General features: G+C 51.0%; 1 protein-coding gene across 1 annotated transcript in view; it reads left to right on the forward strand.

The window, feature by feature from the left end:
• The window catches only part of LOC142295770 (L-gulonolactone oxidase-like), a 310,763-nt gene that overhangs the window by 185,200 nt on the left and 109,824 nt on the right, over positions 1 to 15,739 (forward strand). The window contains exon 6 of the mRNA XM_075338857.1: positions 7,486 to 7,671. Coding sequence (XP_075194972.1) covers positions 7,486 to 7,671 — 186 coding nt within the window. The remainder of the gene's footprint in view (positions 1 to 7,485; positions 7,672 to 15,739) is intronic.

Below are 15,739 nucleotides of genomic sequence, written 5' to 3' on the forward strand. Positions count from 1 at the left end.
TGTACAGATCCATGGTTATTGGGCCCTCCGAGCCTAAAAATAGCAGCCTGCAGCTGCCCAGGATTGTCGAATTTATTAGATGTGACAATTCCGGCACTTTACCTGGCTCTTCCCACTTGTCCTGGTTCGGTGGCAATCGGGGTAATAAAGGGATAATAACAGCTCACAGCCGCCACTAAGCCCCAGATTAGTAATGGAAGATGTCTATGAGACCCCCTTGTGACAGGGTCCTTCTCCCATATCACACAATCAAAAGAGAGAGAGATGGATGAACAAACCAAAGCATATTTATTCCATGCAATACAGAATGGCTATCAAATAATCCACCACACAGAGGGTAAAATAGTCCAGTAATGGGATAAATGTCCCGGAGATGAGTCACAATCCTCCAGCAGTCCTTTTCCAGGGAAATTGGGGTTTCTCAATGGCTCTCCTGGGTTCTGCCTGTAGCTGCAGCTTCTCCACCAGAGGATGAATCTTCTTGCCTCTCTTGTAGTTCCCAGCCAGACTGACTAATCTCCAGGTAAAACAGAAAGTTTAGGTGGATCCCAGGCCCCCTCCCTCAGACTTGGTGACAAAAGCCCAGCAGGGGGTTATTAAACCTGCAAACAGGACAATGTACACACAAGGAATACAGAATGGACAGTGAACCACGCCTAAAATACAAACCTACACAAAATGATACACAACCCCCCATATTCTACCAACAACCCCGCCATTACTAATCTGTAGGTGAAAAGAAATAAACACAAACACCGAAAAAATCCTTTATTTGACATAAAATGCAAAAAAAACACCCTCTTTCACCCGTTTATTAACCCCCAAAATATCCAGGTCCCAAAGCGATCCCAGCTTTGCTACATCTGAAGTGACAGCATGTGGTCATAGAACATGACAGCACGCTGTGAGCTTCGGGCAGAGAATAAGCCACGTGTTTAGCGGTGACATCATTCAGGTTTTTTATGGTCACAGCTGGAGGTTTACTGGTGATCACAGGTAACCTGACCTCAGGTGATTTCATTGTACTCAATGACCTCACCTCAGGTGAGGTTGTTGAGTTCACAAACCTGCATCTCCTGGTAGAAAACTGTGTTTTTTGAGATGAAAATTTGGTGCTCAAATTTTTACACCATATTCCTGCACCCAATCTACACCTCCTGGCAAAAAAAAAAATACCCGCATCAAATCACCATGCGGTTTTCATTGTAATAGTGATGCAATTTTTTTTTACCAGGAGATGCAGATTTGGTGCAGAAATATGGTGTAAAAATGTCAGCACCAAATCTACATCTCTAGGCAAAATAAATGCACAAAAATAGTTTTCTTGCTGTTTCAGTGCGATTTTCTGCCAGGAGCTGCCAATTTGGTGCTGAAATGTCTGCACCAGATTTCAGCACCAAATTTTCATCTTCTGTCAGAAAACTGCACCAAAACATTGTGAAAACCATTGTGGTGCATTTTTTTTTTTTACCAAGAAATGCAGATTTTGTGCTGAAATTTTGACACCATATTATTGCACCAAATCTACACCTCCTGGCAAAAAAACACATTAAAACCACATGCGGTATGATGTGGTAGTAATGCAATTTTTCCAGGAGATGTAGATTGGGTGCAGGAATTTGCTGTAGAAATTTCAGCACCAAATTTGCGTCTCTTGGCAAAAAAAAGCAGTTTTCTGCCAGGAGATGCAGGTTTGTGAACTCAGTGACCTCACCTAAGGTGAGGTCACTGAGTTCAATGAGGTCACCAGAGGTCAGGTTACCTGCGATCATAGGTGGAGGGCCGTGGAAACCTTCAGCTGTGACTGCAAATAACCTAAGTGGCATCACCGTTCATTGAGCGGCTCAGACATTCTCTGTCTGAAGCTCATGTTTTATGCCCACCTGCTGTAACTTCAGATGTAGCAGAGCTGGGATCATCGTGGAAGTTTGTATGGGTTACATAGGCCCTGAGTGTTTTGGGGGTTAATAAAAGGGTGAAAGAGGGGATTTTTGTATTTTATTTCAAATCAAGAATTTTTTTCGATGTTTGTGTTTATTTCTTTTCACTTACAGATTAGTGATGGGGGTTCTCATAAATTAATCCCATTACTAATCCAGGGCTTAGTGACAGCTGTGAGCTGTTATTAACCCGTTATTACCCCGAATGCCACCACACCAGGGTAATCGAGAAGAGCTGGATAAAGTTCTGGGATTGTCGCATCTAATGGATGCAACAATCCTGGGTGGCTACAGGCTGATATTTTTATTCTGGGGTGGACCAATAACCATGGGTCTCCCCAGCCTTAGAATATCAACCGTCAGGCTTTATCATGACTGGGTGTCAAAATTGGGGAGGATTGTATGCCGTTTTTTTAAATTATTTGAATAATTGTAAAAAAGCCACATGTGAATCCTCTTATTTTGATACACAGCGAAGATAAGCGCACGGCTGGGGGCTGCAGCCTGTAGCCATAGGTTGTCTGTGCTGGGTATAATAATACGGGGTGTGAGACTGTGACCGGGGTTATCTATGACGGCCAGTATGTCTCGCCCCGGTTGTGCTCACTCCATGATAGAAAGTAGATCCACTCTAGGGTTAATGCTGTTTCCCTACAGGCTGAAGGAAGGGTTAAATGGAAACAGGAACGAGGGCAGGTGTGCCGGGTGTGAGGGAGTGAACACAACTCCCTGCGTTCTCTGCTGGAGAGGCACATGTATATTGGTGTGGACTTTTGTTTGGACATTAAACCGTGTGCTGTGAACCTTAATGCCTGGATCCCGTGTCTTCTGCTGCGCAGTCGACCGTGCTACCTCACATATGGTGGAGAATGCAGGCATGACAGCCGGTGAGGTGTAGCTTCCATCCCTGGTGACCCAGTAGCACATGTCCTGGATTCGAGCGGCTATACTACAGCCCAAACCCGGTGACGCCATGGAGGACATACTAAAGCAGCTGGCTCAGGCTACTGCACAGCAACAACAGATGAATACACACCTGCTCCGGACGTTGGATCATCAGCAGCAACAGCACCAGCAATCCTTGCAAATGCAGGAAAAAAACCTGCAAGAACAGATGGATCAGGCCAATGCACGTCAGCAGCAATCCTTGCAATTGCAGGAAAAAAGGCACCAAGAACAGATGGATCAGGCCAATGCACGTCAGCAGCAAGCCTTGCAATTGCAGGAAAAAAGGCACCAAGAACAGATGGTTCTCCTGGCCAAGTCGATCCGTGCCGGACCGGCAGCAACAACCCCGGGACCGGGTGACGACGGCAGCGTCCGGAAAGCGGTGAGACAAGCGTTGCAAAAGATGACCCCGGGGGATGATGTGGAAGCGTTCCTGGCGGTGTTTGAGCGGGTGGCCGAGCGGGAAAAGCTGCCGACCCCGCAGTGGGCTGAGGTATTGTCACCCTATCTGACGGGGGAGCCCCAAAAAGCGTGCCTGGACCTCTGTACCGAGGACGCCATTGACTATGTGACCCTGAAAGCCGAAATACTGGCTCGGTTGGGGGTGAATACCTATGTACGGGCTCAGCGGGTAAATCAGTGGTTCTATGAGGAAGCCAAACCCGTACGCTCCCAGGCCTATGACTTGTTGCATCTTGTAAAAAAGTGGTTGCAGCCTGACACTCTGAGCCCGGCGCAAATAGTGGAAAGGGTAGTAGTGGATCGTTTTGTGCGCACTTTACCCGTCACCGTTCAACGGTGGGTCGGACAGGGTGACCCGAGTACCCTGGACCAATTAGTGTCCCTGGTAGAGCGGCATGTGGCTACGCAGGACTTGATACGGGACACAGACTTTGCGTACCGCCCGTCGGTCCGGCCCCTCCAAGCCTAGGGCCAAGGACCCACCGCTGACAACGGTGCAGGAGTCCCCTACCATCCCGTCTGAGGCCGCGGCCGCCATTCCTGAGGTCCGGAAGGTTCTGTACCCTAAACGACAACCCGTCAAGGGGGTTTCCGTCCCCATTAGATGTTGGCGGTGCCAGCGGGTGGGACATATGGAAGCCCAGTGTCCACTCACCACGGAGCCCATGGATTGTGGGGTTACCCGGCGGGGTTCAATGTATACTCAGGTGGTGTGTACCGCTGACCTGGTCTCCCCAGAGACGGAGCCCCACTTGTGCCAAATACAGGTGAATGGATGTCCGGTTACAGGATTGTTGGATTCCGGAAGCTTAGTGACCCTGGTGCGATCCACCTTGAGGGCTAAAGTAAAGGCCACAGGACGTACCGTGGGGGTGGTTTGCATACATGGGGACCGCCGAGACTATCCCACGGGGATAGTCACCATCACAGCACCTTGCGGTCAGGTGCAACATGAGGTGGGACTTCTTAACACTCTTCCTTATGACGTGATCCTAGGAAGGGATCTGCCCTATATTTGGACTTTATGGAGGGGACCCCCTAAGTCCCCTCAGATATTGGTCAGTCCGGGACCTGAGCCCTACAATCCTGAATCCGGGACGCCTGCCGTAGGGGTCACCATGATAGGGACAGAGTGTGAACCTGATAGGTCACCCCTAGAGGTATTGGCAGGAGAGGCTGAGACGGTCGAACCCATCCCGGAGTTGGAGGCGTCCCCGGATACGTTTGGGACAGCCCAACTCCAGGACCCTACGTTAATACATGCCCGGAGTCGGGTGACAGTAGTTGACGGGGTGGCACAGCTGCCCGGTGCCCAGGTAAGGTACCCCCATTTCGCTCTTAAGCAAGATTTACTCTACCGGGTAGATGAAATACGGGGCGTGGGGGTAGAACAGTTGGTGGTGCCCCAGCCGTATCGCCGGCGGGTCCTCGACTTGGCTCATAAACACCTGATGAGTGGTCACCTAGGGGTCAAGAAAACGCAGGAGCGAATATTGCAAAGGTTCTATTGGCCCGGGGTCTTTGGGGAGGTAAAACGGTTCTGTGAAACCTGCCCGGAGTGTCAGCTTACCGCACCCCTGACCCATTTTCGCAGTCCGTTGGTACCGTTACCCATTATAGAAGTCCCTTTTGAACGGATAGTGATGGATCTGGTGGGGCCCCTCGTAAAGTCCGCTCGAGGGCACCAACACATCCTAGTGATCGTTGACTATGCCACCCGGTATCCCGAGGCGATACCTCTCAGACATACTGCAGCAAAGCTTATAGCTCGGGAGTTGTTTGCTGTGTTCTGCCGGGTGGGGTTGCCCAAGGAGATCCTTACGGATCAGGGGACCCCATTCATGTCTAAAGTGACCAAAGAGCTATGCCGGCTACTCCAGATCAAGCAGTTGCGTACGTCTGTGTATCATCCTCAAACGGACGGTTTAGTCGAGCCGTTCAATAAAACCCTGAAAACCATGCTAAGAAGGGTGATTTCAAAAGACGGGAAAGACTGGGATATGATGCTTCCCTATTTGATGTTTGCCATACGAGAGGTGCCACAGGCATCCACGGGGTTTTCGCCTTTTGAATTGTTATACGGGCGACATCCCCGGGGATTGTTGGACCTGGCAAAGGAAACCTGGGAACAAGAGCCCACCCCCCATAAAAGTGTGATTGAACACATTTTGGGTATGCAGAACCGCATAAGCGCGGTCATGCCAATTGTGAAGGAGCATTTACAGGAGGCTCAGGCCGCGCAAAGCGGCCGCTACAATAGACAAGCCACCATGCGGACCTTTAAACCCGGGGATCGGGTGTTGGTATTAATCCCCACGGCGGAGAGTAAATTCCTGGCTCAGTGGCAAGGCCCCTACGAGATAAAGGAAAGAGTCGGGGTGGTCAACTATAAGGTATTGCAGCCCGGTAGGCGGAAACCTGAACAAATATACCATGTCAACCTGTTAAAACCTTGGCAGGAACGGGAAAGCCTGATGGTTGTTTTATCCCCACCTCCCTCCTCTTCGGGTCGTTCACCTCCGGCTCCAGCGACCTCCGGAGAGGACGAACCGGAAGTAAGGATTGGAGAAGCCCTCACCAAGACTCAGAGGCGAGAGGCCAGACGGCTGGTTCAGCAGAACCCCGATGTCTTCTCCGAGCTGCCCGGTAGGACCAGGCTGATACGACATGACATTGTCACCGAGCCTCACCTGAAGGTACGCCTGAAGTCATACCGGGTACCGGAGGCTCGACGACAAGCCATATCAGAGGAAGTGAAGACAATGCTACGCCTGGGGGTCATCGAAAAATCCCAGAGTGAATGGGCTAGTCCTATTGTCCTAATACCAAAACCCGATGGCTCCTTAAGGTTCTGCAATGACTTTAGGAGATTGAACGAAATATCCAAGTTCGATCTCTACCCCATGCCCCGGGTGGATGAGCTGATTGATAGGCTGGGACAGGCGCGATATTTTACCACGCTCGACCTGACCAAGGGGTACTGGCAGGTGCCACTGACGGAGTCCGCCAAGGAGAAAACCGCTTTTGTTACGCCGGAGGGTCTCTTCCACTATGTTGTCTTGCCTTTTGGGTTACATGGCGCTCCGGCCACGTTCCAGAGGTTGATGGACTTAGTGCTGGAACCCCACCAGGCGTATGCATCAGCGTACCTTGATGACATCATTATTTACAGCTCCGATTGGCAGACCCACTTGGAACAGGTACAAGCGGTGGTGGACGCGCTTCGAACAGCCGGATTGACAGCCAATCCCAAGAAATGTGCATTGGGGCTCACGGAAGCCCGCTACTTGGGCTACGTGATAGGCCAAGGAGTGATTAAGCCTCAAATTAACAAGGTTGAGGCGATCCAGAAGTGGCCTAGACCCCTGACCATGAAGCAGGTTAGGGCCTTCCTGGGTATCGTAGGGTACAACAGGAGGTTTGTAAAGGATTTTGCGGGACTATCAGCCCCCTTGACGGACCTTCTCAAAGGCAAGAAGTCCGTCATGGTGCGCTGGACTCCGCAGGCCGAGGACTCCTTCCGGGCCCTGAAGGGGTTCTGTGCGGACAGCCCGTTCTTGTCAACCCTGATTTCCGGAAGGAGTTCATAGTACAGACTGACGCCTCGGAGGTCGGCCTGGGGGCAGTGCTGTCTCAGGTGGTTCAGGGGGAGGAACACCCCGTCACCTTCTTAAGCAGGAAGCTCACCCCTCCCGAGCGGAATTATAGCGTAGTGGAGGAGTGCCTGGCGATCAAGTGGGCCTTGGAGTCCCTACGCTATTACCTGCTGGGACGACAGTTTCGCTTGGTGACGGATCACTCTCCGCTGGTCTGGATGAGGTCCGCCAAGGAACGGAATGCCCGGGTTACCCGATGGTTCCTTTCTCTGCAGAACTTCCGGTTTACGGTTGAACATAGGGCCGGTGGGTTGCAGGGCAATGCCGATGCCTTGTCCCGCGGCCCGTGTTTGATGGCGGGAGTTCAACCCCGCACGCTTGAACTGAGGGGGGGTATGTGAGACTGTGACCGGGGTTATCTATGACGGCCGGTATGTCTCGCCCTGGTTGTAACTTAGGATACTTTGGAGGGGGTTTTGCACATGGGGTGCCGCACTGTTCCGACTCCTGGGCCTTACATGACACTTCATTATACGCAGGTTGTGGCACTGACCTTAATGACGTCCTCAGGAGAGATCTTCGAATGCTCAAACTCCATGAATGCCGATCTCTTCCAAGCTGCCAGACTTCACCTGGGGTCTCTGGGAATCGTCCTCACCGTCACTCTGCAATGCAAGGCGGCCTTCAACCTGCAGGAGGTCCAGCAATCCTCCACCCTGCAAGAGGTAAGGACTAATGCTCAAGTCTCCCATTTACTTCCATTATACTCGGGTACAGCAGATGCGCCCATCCGAACACCAACTGCTCGTTATAAGTACCAAGCACCTGAGCATGGTAGTGCCCGCTCATCACTAGTTACCAGTACTGAGCACCTGAGCATGGTAGTGCCCGCTCATCACTAGTTACCAGTACTGAGCACCCGAGCATGGTAGTGCCCGCTCATCACTAGTTACCAGTACTGAGCACCCGAGCATGGTAGTGCCCGCTCATCACTAGTTACCAGTACTGAGCACCCGAGCATGGTAGTGCCCGCTCATCACTAGTTACCAGTACTGAGCACCCGAGCATGGTAGTGCCCGCTCATCACTAGTTACCAGTACTGAGCACCCGAGCATGGTAGTACCCGCTCATCACTAGTTACCAGTACTGAGCACCTGAGCATGGTAGTGCCCACTCATCACTAGTTACCAGTACTGAGCACCCGAGCATGGTAGTTCCCGCTCATCACTAGTTACGAGTACCGAGCACCCGAGCATGGTAGTGCCCGCTCATCACTAGTTACCAGTACTGAGCACCTGAGCATGGTAGTGCCCGCTCATCACTAGTTACCAGTACTGAGCACCCGAGCATGGCAGTGCCCGCTCATCACTAGTTACCAGTACTGAGCACCCGAGCATGGTAGTGCCCGCTCATCACTAGTTACCAGTACTGAGCACCCGAGCATGGCAGTGCCCGCTCATCACTAGTTACCAGTACTGAGCACCCGAGCATGGCAGTGCCCGCTCATCACTAGTTACCAGTACTGAGCACCCGAGCATGGTAGTGTCCGCTCATCACTAGTTACCAGTACTGAGCACCTGAGCATGGTAGTGCCCGCTCATCACTAGTTACCAGTACTGAGCACCCGAGCATGGTAGTGCCCGCTCATCACTAGTTACCAGTACTGAGCACCCGAGCATGGTAGTGCCCGCTCATCACTAGTTACCAGTACTGAGCACCCGAGCATGGCAGTGCCCGCTCATCACTAGTTACCAGTACTGAGCACCCGAGCATGGCAGTGCCCGCTCATCACTAGTTACCAGTACTGAGCACCCGAGCATGGTAGTGTCCGCTCATCACTAGTTACCAGTACTGAGCACCTGAGCATGGTAGTGCCCGCTCATCACTAGTTACCAGTACTGAGCACCCGAGCATGGTAGTGCCCGCTCATCACTAGTTACCAGTACTGAGCACCCGAGCATGGTAGTGCCCGCTCATCACTCTATGTTAGTTGTTGACTTCAGCTCATTTACTTGTCAGTACAGATCCAGCAGACCGGCCGTTCACCTTTCCCTGATCGTTCCTGATACTTCTTTCTGAGTAATTTCATTGGTTGTGCAGGAACCCGGGAACTTCATCGCTGACATTGGATTTGGTCGATATTATCTTTCCAGAGTTCATCATAAACAACATCCTGATCAATAGTTTCTACAGGAGACTTCAAAGGAATAGATGCTCCAGAAATGTGTATAATGAGGTCCTGACTGATAAAACAGAATATAAACTCATAAAGTATCACAGCCCGAGAAAGGAACCGAGGAGTCACAAATACTGGTCACAATAAAAGACCAGAGGACATTACCAGCAACTCCAGGCAGTAATGATAATAATACTGCCCCTATATACAGGAATATAACTACTATAATACTGCCCCTATATGCAGGAATATAACTACTATAATACTGCCCCCTATGTACAAGAATATAACTACTATAATACTGCCCTCTATATACAAGAATATAACTACTATAATACTGCCCCTATATACAAGAATATAACTACTATAATACTGCCCCTATATACAAGAATATAACTACTATAATACTGCCCCTATATGCAGGAATATAACTACTATAATACTGCCCCCTATGTACAAGAATATAACTACTATAATACTGCCCCCTATATACAGGAATATAACTACTATAACACTGCCCCTATATACAGGAATATAACTACTATAATACTGCCCCTATATGCAGGAATATAACTACTATAATACTGCCCCCTATGTACAAGAATATAACTACTATAATACTGCCCCTATATACAGGAATATAACTACTATAACACTGCCCCTATATGCAGGAATATAACTACTATAATACTGCCCGCTATGTACAAGAATATAACTACTATAATACTGCCCCCTATGTACAAGAATATAACTGCTATAATACTGCTCCTATGTACAAGAATATAACTACTATAATACTGCCCCCTATGTACAAGAATATACCTACTATAATACTGCCTCCTATGTACAAGAATATACCTACTATAATACTGCCACCTATGTACAAGAATATAACTACTATAATACTGCCTCTATGTACAAGAATATAACTACTATAATGCTGCTCCTGTCTACAAGAATTTAACTACTATAATACTGCCTCCACCATGTGTGATGGTGTTTCAGGGTGATGTGCAGTGTTAGGTTTTGTTCAGAATTGCCCTGTATTTAGCTCCATCCATCTTCCCATCAATTCCATCCCGCTTTTCTGCCCCGGTGAAGAAAAACCTCCCCACAGCATGTTGCTGCCACCACCATGTATGACAGTGGGGATGTTGTTCTCAAGGTGATGTGCAGTGTTAATTTTCCTTCAGGATTGCCCTGTATTTAGCTCCAGTCATCTTCCCTTCACTTCTGACCAGCTTCCTTGCCCTTGCTGAAAATATTCTCCCCACAGCAGGATGCTGCTTCCACCATGTGTGATGGTGGGGATGGTGTTTTCAGGTCGATGTGCAGTGTTAGGTTTTGTTCAGAATTGCCCTGTATTTAGCTCCATCCATCTTCCCATCACCTCCATCCCACTTTTCTGCCCCTGGTGAAGAAAAATCTGCCCGCAGCATGTTGCTGCCACCACCATGTGTGATGGTGGGGATGATGTTTTCAGGGTGATGTGCAATGTTTATGTTTCTTTTAGGATGGCTCTGTATTTAGTTCCTTCCATCTTTCCATCACCTCTGACCAACTTCCCTGCCCCTGCTGAAGAAAAGTCTCCCCACAGTAGGATGCTGCCTCCACCATGTGATGGTGTGGATGGTGTTTTCAGGGTGATGTGCAGTGTTAGGTTTTATTCAGCATTGCCCTGTATTTAACTCCATCCATCTTCCCATCACCTCCATCCTGATTCCTTGCCCCTACCTCCCCACAGCATGTTGCTGCCACCACCATGTTTGATGGTGGGGATGGTGTTTATAGAGTGATGTGCAGTATTAGTTTTTTTCCAGGATTGCCCTGTATATAGCTCCATCAATCTTCCCATCACTTCTGACCAGATTCCCTGCCCCTACTGAAGAAAAGCCTCCACACAACATGATGCTGCCACCACCATATGTGATGGTGGGATGGTGTTTTCAGGTCGATGTGCAGTGTTAGGTTTCTTTCAGGATTGCTCTGTATTTACTTCCATCCATCTTCCCATCACCTCTCACCACCTTCCCTGCCCCTGCTGAAGGAAAGTCTCCCCACAGCATGATGCTGCCTCCACCATGTGTGACGGTGGGGATGGTGTTCTCAGGGTGATGTGCAATGTTAGTTTTCCTCCAGAATTGCCCTGCATTTAGCTCCATCCACTCTTCTCCAAAAGTTTGGAAGTTTTCAAAGCTTTTTACTCCAGAATTCTAGCGGGATCAATGTGTTTATTTTCCATCGTAGCATTTAATTAATTATTACCATGAAATGTTTTTATACAAATAGAAAATTCCGTCCTCATTTCCGTAGATTAAAGGGGAAGCGAACGCTTGTGGTATTTAAGATAAAGCAATTTCAGGAAGATTATACCAAAGATCTGTATAAAAAAAATGCTCCGAGCCGTTCCCAAGGTCAGACGTTGCACATCCCTAATTAATTCCCTGTAGGACGCTGAACCTTCTCGCTGCATTAATACAAATGTTTGCACAGCTGAATCCCCCACAAGTCTCCCCTCTGCACCATTCTTCTCACTTTTAGGACAGTGAGGTGTCATCTATCCCAATTAAGTCTAAAACGCTTCATTAATGAGCCAGGCCGCCGTGTATGATTTAAAGGGGATTTAGCATTTGTAATGAAAATATATGGAGAAGGTGGAAGGATTGTTCTACATCTCTGATTGGGGATTACAATTACAATCTGACATTGGCACATTTTTCAATCCTTTCTTTACGTTACAGTTTACAGTATTTTTTAACTTGCAGTACTGCTTATCACCACCGGTTGGCAGCAAATGCTTTAACTTGATAATAAAGCAACAGCGCCCCCAGTTTGTACCATGGACACGGAGATATCTTATAGGTGATTCCACCACCCAGGACCAACTATTATCAGCCTGTGGGGAACCGTTCACACTTAGTGAAGCTATCTATGGTTCTTCTTTTTAATAAATGACAGAAATGTGAGTACAGCTTTGGATGTGACTGGAGTATGAGAGGCGAAAATCATTGGGTGGGTCACGGGTGACAGACAGTCATGTGGTTTCTGGCAATAGAAGGTCACAGCGTTTGGCTGCTCAGAATTCTCCTGCTGTCACTATTCATTGGTATAGGTAGCTTTTCTGCTGGATTCATCTCTCCCTTATGGACCCAGCAGGATCTCGCCTTCCACCCAGCTGCTGATCATCAGTATTCTGTTGGTGCTTAAATAATTCCATGGACTGGTGCTGGTGATATTTTCAGTTCTGTCAAGCTCTGGTTGCAAGCAGGCGGCTTGCACTCATCTGTGGTATCATTGCTGAAAACTTTGCTGAACTTCTACCGGTGTCATCTATGGATAAGTAGTTTATGCATTTCCCGCTGTGTGTCATGCTTGTGTCTTCTATAGTGTTTAGTGGGGTTGAAGAAGAGCTCATCTCACCGTTCCCTATTTCGGGACCAGCACTAGGGATACTTAGGGTGAGGTATACGACTCGCCGCATAGGTGCGGAACCTATCTAGCGTGGTGAGGGACACCAGGGAACAGCAGTAGGGTCAGGTATCCGACTCGGCGCATAGGTGCGGAACCTATCTAGGGTGGTGAGGGACCCCCGGGACCTGCAGTAGGGTCAGGTATCTGACTCGGCGCATAGGTGCAGAACCTATCTAGGGTGGTGAGGGACCCCAGAGACCAGCAGTAGGTTCAGGTATCTGACTCGGCGCGTAGGTGCGGAACCTATCTAGGGTGGTGAGGGACCCCAGGGACCAGCAGTAGGGTCAGGTATCCTGCTCGGTGCATAGGTGCGGGACCTATCTAGGGTGGTGAGGGACCCCAGGGACCAGCAGTAGGGTCAGGTATCTGACTCGGCGCATAGGTGCAGAACCTATCTAGGGTGGTGAGGGACCCCAGGGACCAGCAGTAGGGTCAGGTATCCGACTCGACACATAGGTGCGGAACCTATCTAGGGTGGAGAGGGACCCCCGGGACCTGCAGTAGGGTCAGGTATCCGACTCGACACATAGGTGCGGAACCTATCTAGGGTGGTGAGGGACCAGCAGTAGGGTCAGGTATCCTGCTTGGTGCATAGGTGCGGAACCTATCTAGGGTGGTGAGGGACCCCAGGGACCAGCAGTAGGGTCAGGTATCCTGCTTGGTGCATAGGTGTGGAACCTATCTGGGGTGGTGAGGGACCCCAGGGACCAGCAGTAGGGTCAGGTATCCGACTCGACACATAGGTGCGGAACCTATCTAGGGTGGTGAGGGACCCCAGGGACCAGCAGTAGGGTCAGGTATCCGACTCGGCGCATAGGTGCGGAACCGATCTAGGGTGGTGAGGGACCCCAGGGACCAGCAGTAGGGTCAGGTATCCGACTCGGCGCATAGGTGCGGAACCTATCTAGGGTGGTGAGGGACCCCAGGGACCAGCAGTAGGGTCAGGTATCCGACTCAACACATAGGTGCGGTGCCTATCTAGGGTGGTGAGGGACCCCAGGGACCAGCAGTAGGCTCAGGTATCTGACTCGACACATAGGTGCGGAACCTATCTAGGGTGGTGAGGGACCCCAGGGACCAGCAGTAGGGTCAGGTATCCGACTCGACACATAGGTGCGGAACCTATCTAGGGTGGTGAGGGACCCCCGGGACCAGCAGTAGGGTCAGGTATCTGACTCGATACATAGGTGCGGAACCTATCTAGGGTGGTGAGGGACCCCAGGGACCAGCAGTAGGGTCAGGTATCCTGCTTGGTGCATAGGTGCGGAACCTATCTAGGGTGGTGAGGGACCCCAGGGACCAGCAGTAGGGTCAGGTATCTGACTCGACGCATAGGTGCGGAACCTATCTAGGGTGGTGAGGGACCCCCGGGACCAGCAGTAGGGTCAGGTATCCTGCTCGGTGCATAGGTGCGGAACCTATCTAGGGTGGTGAGGGACCCCAGGGACCAGCAGTAGGGTCAGGTATCCTGCTCGGTGCATAGGTGTGGAACCTATCTAGGGTGGTGAGGGACCCCAGGGACCAGCAGTAGGGTCAGGTATCCTGCTTGGTGCATAGGTGCGGAACCTATCTAGGGTGGTGAGGGACCCCAGGGACCAGCAGTAGGGTCAGGTATCCTGCTCGGTGCATAGGTGTGGAACCTATCTAGGGTGGTGAGGGACCCCAGGAACCAGCAGTAGGGTCAGGTATCCTGCTCGGTGCATAGGTGCGGAACCTATCTAGGGTGGTGAGGGACCCCAGGGACCAGCAGTAGGGTCAGGTATCCTGCTCGGTGCATAGGTGCGGGACCTATCTAGGGTGGTGAGAGACCCCAGGGACCAGCAGTAGGGTCAGGTATCCTGCTCGGTGCATAGGTGCGGGACCTATCTAGGGTGGTGAGGGACCCCAGGGACCAGCAGTAGGGTCAGGTATCCGGCTCGGTGCATAGGTGCGGGACCTATCTAGGGTGGTGAGGGACCCCCGGGACCAGCAGTAGGGTCAGGTATCCTGCTCGGTGCATAGGTGCGGGACCTATCTAGGGTGGAGAGGGACCCCAGGGACCAGCAGTAGGGTCAGGTATCCTGCTTGGTGCATAGGTGCGGAACCTATCTAGGGTGGTGAGGGACCCCAGGGACCAGCAGTAGGGTCAGGTATCCTGCTCGGTGCATAGGTGTGGAACCTATCTAGGGTGGTGAGGGACCCCAGGAACCAGCAGTAGGGTCAGGTATCCTGCTCGGTGCATAGGTGTGGAACCTATCTAGGGTGGTGAGGGACCCCAGGAACCAGCAGTAGGGTCAGGTATCCTGCTCGGTGCATAGGTGCGGAACCTATCTAGGGTGGTGAGGGACCCCAGGGACCAGCAGTAGGGTCAGGTATCCTGCTCGGTGCATAGGTGTGGAACCTATCTAGGGTGGTGAGGGACCCCAGGAACCAGCAGTAGGGTCAGGTATCCTGCTCGGTGCATAGGTGCGGAACCTATCTAGGGTGGTGAGGGACCCCAGGGACCAGCAGTAGGGTCAGGTATCCTGCTCGGTGCATAGGTGTGGAACCTATCTGGGGTGGTGAGGGACCCCAGGAACCAGCAGTAGGGTCAGGTATCCTGCTCGGTGCATAGGTGCGGAACCTATCTAGGGTGGTGAGGGACCCCAGGGACCAGCAGTAGGGTCAGGTATCCTGCTCGGTGCATAGGTGTGGAACCTATCTGGGGTGGTGAGGGACCCCAGGAACCAGCAGTAGGGTCAGGTATCCGACTCGACACATAGGTGCGGAACCTATCTAGGGTGGTGAGGGACCCCAGGGACCAGCAGTAGGGTCAGGTATCTGACTCGGCGCATAGGTGTGGAACCTATCTAGGGTGGTGAGGGACCCCAGGGACCAGCAGTAGGGTCAGGTATTCGACTCGACACATAGGTGCGGAACCTATCTAGGGTGGTGAGGGACACCAGGGACCAGCAGTAGGGTCAGGTATCCGACTCGACACATAGGTGCGGAACCTATCTAGGGTGGTGAGGGACCCCCGGGACCTGCAGTAGGTGTTTATCAGGGGTCACCATCTCTAGACGCAGGGTTCCCCTTCCCTTTCGCCGCTCGCTTGGTACTTCCCCGTAGCGCGAACAAACTAAAGCGACTGTTTGAACAAAAATCCAAACTTTGCTATAAAGATAAAC

Source organism: Anomaloglossus baeobatrachus, chromosome 3 (assembly GCF_048569485.1).
Source record: "Anomaloglossus baeobatrachus isolate aAnoBae1 chromosome 3, aAnoBae1.hap1, whole genome shotgun sequence".
NCBI lineage: Eukaryota > Metazoa > Chordata > Amphibia > Anura > Aromobatidae > Anomaloglossus > Anomaloglossus baeobatrachus.